Genomic DNA, 2,500 nt, shown 5'->3' on the forward strand with positions numbered 1-2,500 from the left:
ACCCTGACATTGGACAGGGGGACTGTGCCTTTAAGGCTGTGTGTGTGTGCTGTAGCTACACCTGCTACACCTGCAGCCCGTGTTCATATATCTGCAGTTTAATGACGATCTCATTATGTTCGAGAGTTATGTAAATGTGGCCCCGCCCCTTCAGTCATGTGTCCTGTGCTGAACCTGAAGAGTCTCCTCTACTAGTGCTGATGTCTGCTGCTGCTCAGACTCCTCCAGGAGATCTGCTGTGACGCTCTCGCTAAACCCACAGTGAGTCTGCACAGATATATATGAACAGTGGAGGAGGAGAGGAGAGGAGAGGAGAGAAGAGGAGAGGAGCCGTACGTCTGTCTGCACGATGCTCCAGGCGTTGGTCAGGCCGATGTTTCCTTCAGTCCCGAAGAGCTGCAGGCCTTTCTTCAGGTCATTCTGAGCATACAGATCAATCTGGAGGAGGAGGAGGAGGAGGAGGAGGAGAGCTGAGGTCAGGAGAACACTTATAAACACAACATACAACAGAGAACAACACACAGCACAGCACAGCACAGCACAGCACAGGTGGATGTGTAGCAGCAGGAGAGCCGCTGAGGTCAGGACACATAAACACAAACACAGCTAGCGGCGGCGCGGCGGCGTCTTCAGCAGACTCGCTCGGTTCACTGTGTGTCAGTCAGGATCTGTTGCAGGAGTGAGGACACTCATGATGAACAGTGTGTTGTGCAGCGCTCCAGCGTCTGCATCTGTTGAACAGAACACGCTTACTGAACACGGGAGCTGATCCTGCTGGTGTGTGAGCTGTAGTAAAGCAGAGGAACGCAGAGACCAGCAGAAACTGAAGTGTGTGTTCAGACCCGCTCCCTGTGCTATGATGATCCACCAGTGTAGAGCCGAACACACACACACACACACACACACAGATCCTCCAACAGCTGGAGGATGATGACCCCGTGGAGCTCTTCATCAGGAGCTGTACTGCTGGACTCGCTGCACTGTGGATTATTCTGTTAGTGCAGCTTTAATGAGGATGATCTGGTGTGGACATCATCATCATCATCACCATCATCATCATCCTCACAGCGTGTGGAAATACACAGAGCGCTGCTGTGACGCTGAGCCTCGTCTGATCTGAGATCTGGAGATGAAGCTTCTTTAGTCTTTCTGTGCACATCTGCATCAGCGGCGGCCGAACACACGTCAGCGCTCAATAATTCAACAGCACAAACCGAGAAGAAGAGCACACACACACACACGCACGCACACACCACCAGCACAGCAGAACACTGCATTCATGACCACAAGCGCACACACACATAGAGATATAGATATGGATATATAGATGTCTGTCTCTGCTCCTCTACATCCATTATTCTCTGTGATCGTCTTTTGCTCTCTGACATCAGCTCTGTGCTCTCCATACACACACACACACACACACACACACACACACACACACACACACACACACACACACACACACACACACACACACTAGCAGAGCATGAAGACCCAGGTAAAAAAAAAAATAGTGCACTAAAATGCACTTTATTGAAGTGTACTTAGTGTACTTTTCATCACTGTACTAAAGTGCTGTATTTTCGCACACTACTTTTGTACTTAATTAGATTAGATTAGACTCAACTTTGTCATTACACATGTACAAGTACAATGCAGCGAAATGCAATAATGTACTAAAAGATAGCATTGAGTATATGTTAGGATAAACTTAATACCATCTAAGTGCACTCAACTGTGCTATTCTGAGACACCCTGAAATTAAACTAAAATGTGCTTTTAACATGCTATATCTGTACTTTAATATATATATATATATTTAATTACAACTTGTTTTAAACTTAGGGTTAGTATGTAAACAGTGTACTAAACATCAACTAATGTTTAAAGCACTTTTGAAAAACACTAATGAAACTCTTCTGAATGTTTCTTCTGTAGTGTACTTTATTGTAGTGCACTAAACATTTATTTAAGTATTACTGGTATTTAGTATACTTTTGTCAAGTGTACTAAAGTCCTACTGAAGTATAAACACACTTTTAATGAGTATATTTATAGTGTAAAACCATCAAACTTTTATTTAACACAAAAAATAACAATGTACTAAGAATGTATTTGCGGGTATTTCAGTGTATTTAATTATATATATTTTTTCACCTGGGGAGGCCGAATACAGTCAGGAGACACGTGTGTGTGTGTGTGTGTGTGTGTGTGTGTGTTTGTTTGTGTGTGTGTGGGTGTGTGTGTGTGCGTGTGCGTGTGCTTGTGCGCGCGCGTGTGTGTGTGTCAGACTGTGAGATTCCTCTGCTGTGTTTGGAGAGTGTCCATCACAGACATTGTGCATGTGTGCGGCAGTAACGCGCTGTGTTTACTCTGAGACTGAAGCTCCAGCAGCGGCGTCTGATGATCAGATCCTCTCGCTGATGTTCAGAGATGGAGAAGCAGCGTCACTGAGCCGTCTGCTGTATACTACTTTACATGCGCAGCAGCAGAACGG

At 45.4% G+C, this 2,500-nt stretch overlaps 1 protein-coding gene across 6 annotated transcripts in view; it reads right to left on the reverse strand.

Annotated features, from left to right (window-relative positions):
- The window catches only part of tspan4a (tetraspanin 4a), a 13,532-nt gene that overhangs the window by 1,857 nt on the left and 9,175 nt on the right, over positions 1–2,500 (reverse strand). For 4 of the 6 annotated variants that reach the window (NM_001002348.1, XM_087291868.1, XM_087291865.1 and 1 more), the window contains 1 exon segment: positions 337–438. The exons of the other annotated variants lie outside the window; for them this stretch is intronic. In NM_001002348.1, the coding sequence (NP_001002348.1) occupies positions 337–438 (102 nt within the window). 6 annotated transcript variants of the gene reach the window in all.

Source organism: Danio rerio, chromosome 18 (genome assembly GCF_052040795.2).
Source record: "Danio rerio strain M-AB ecotype USA chromosome 18, GRCz13ab, whole genome shotgun sequence".
In the NCBI taxonomy this organism is placed as follows: Eukaryota; Metazoa; Chordata; class Actinopteri; order Cypriniformes; family Danionidae; genus Danio; species Danio rerio.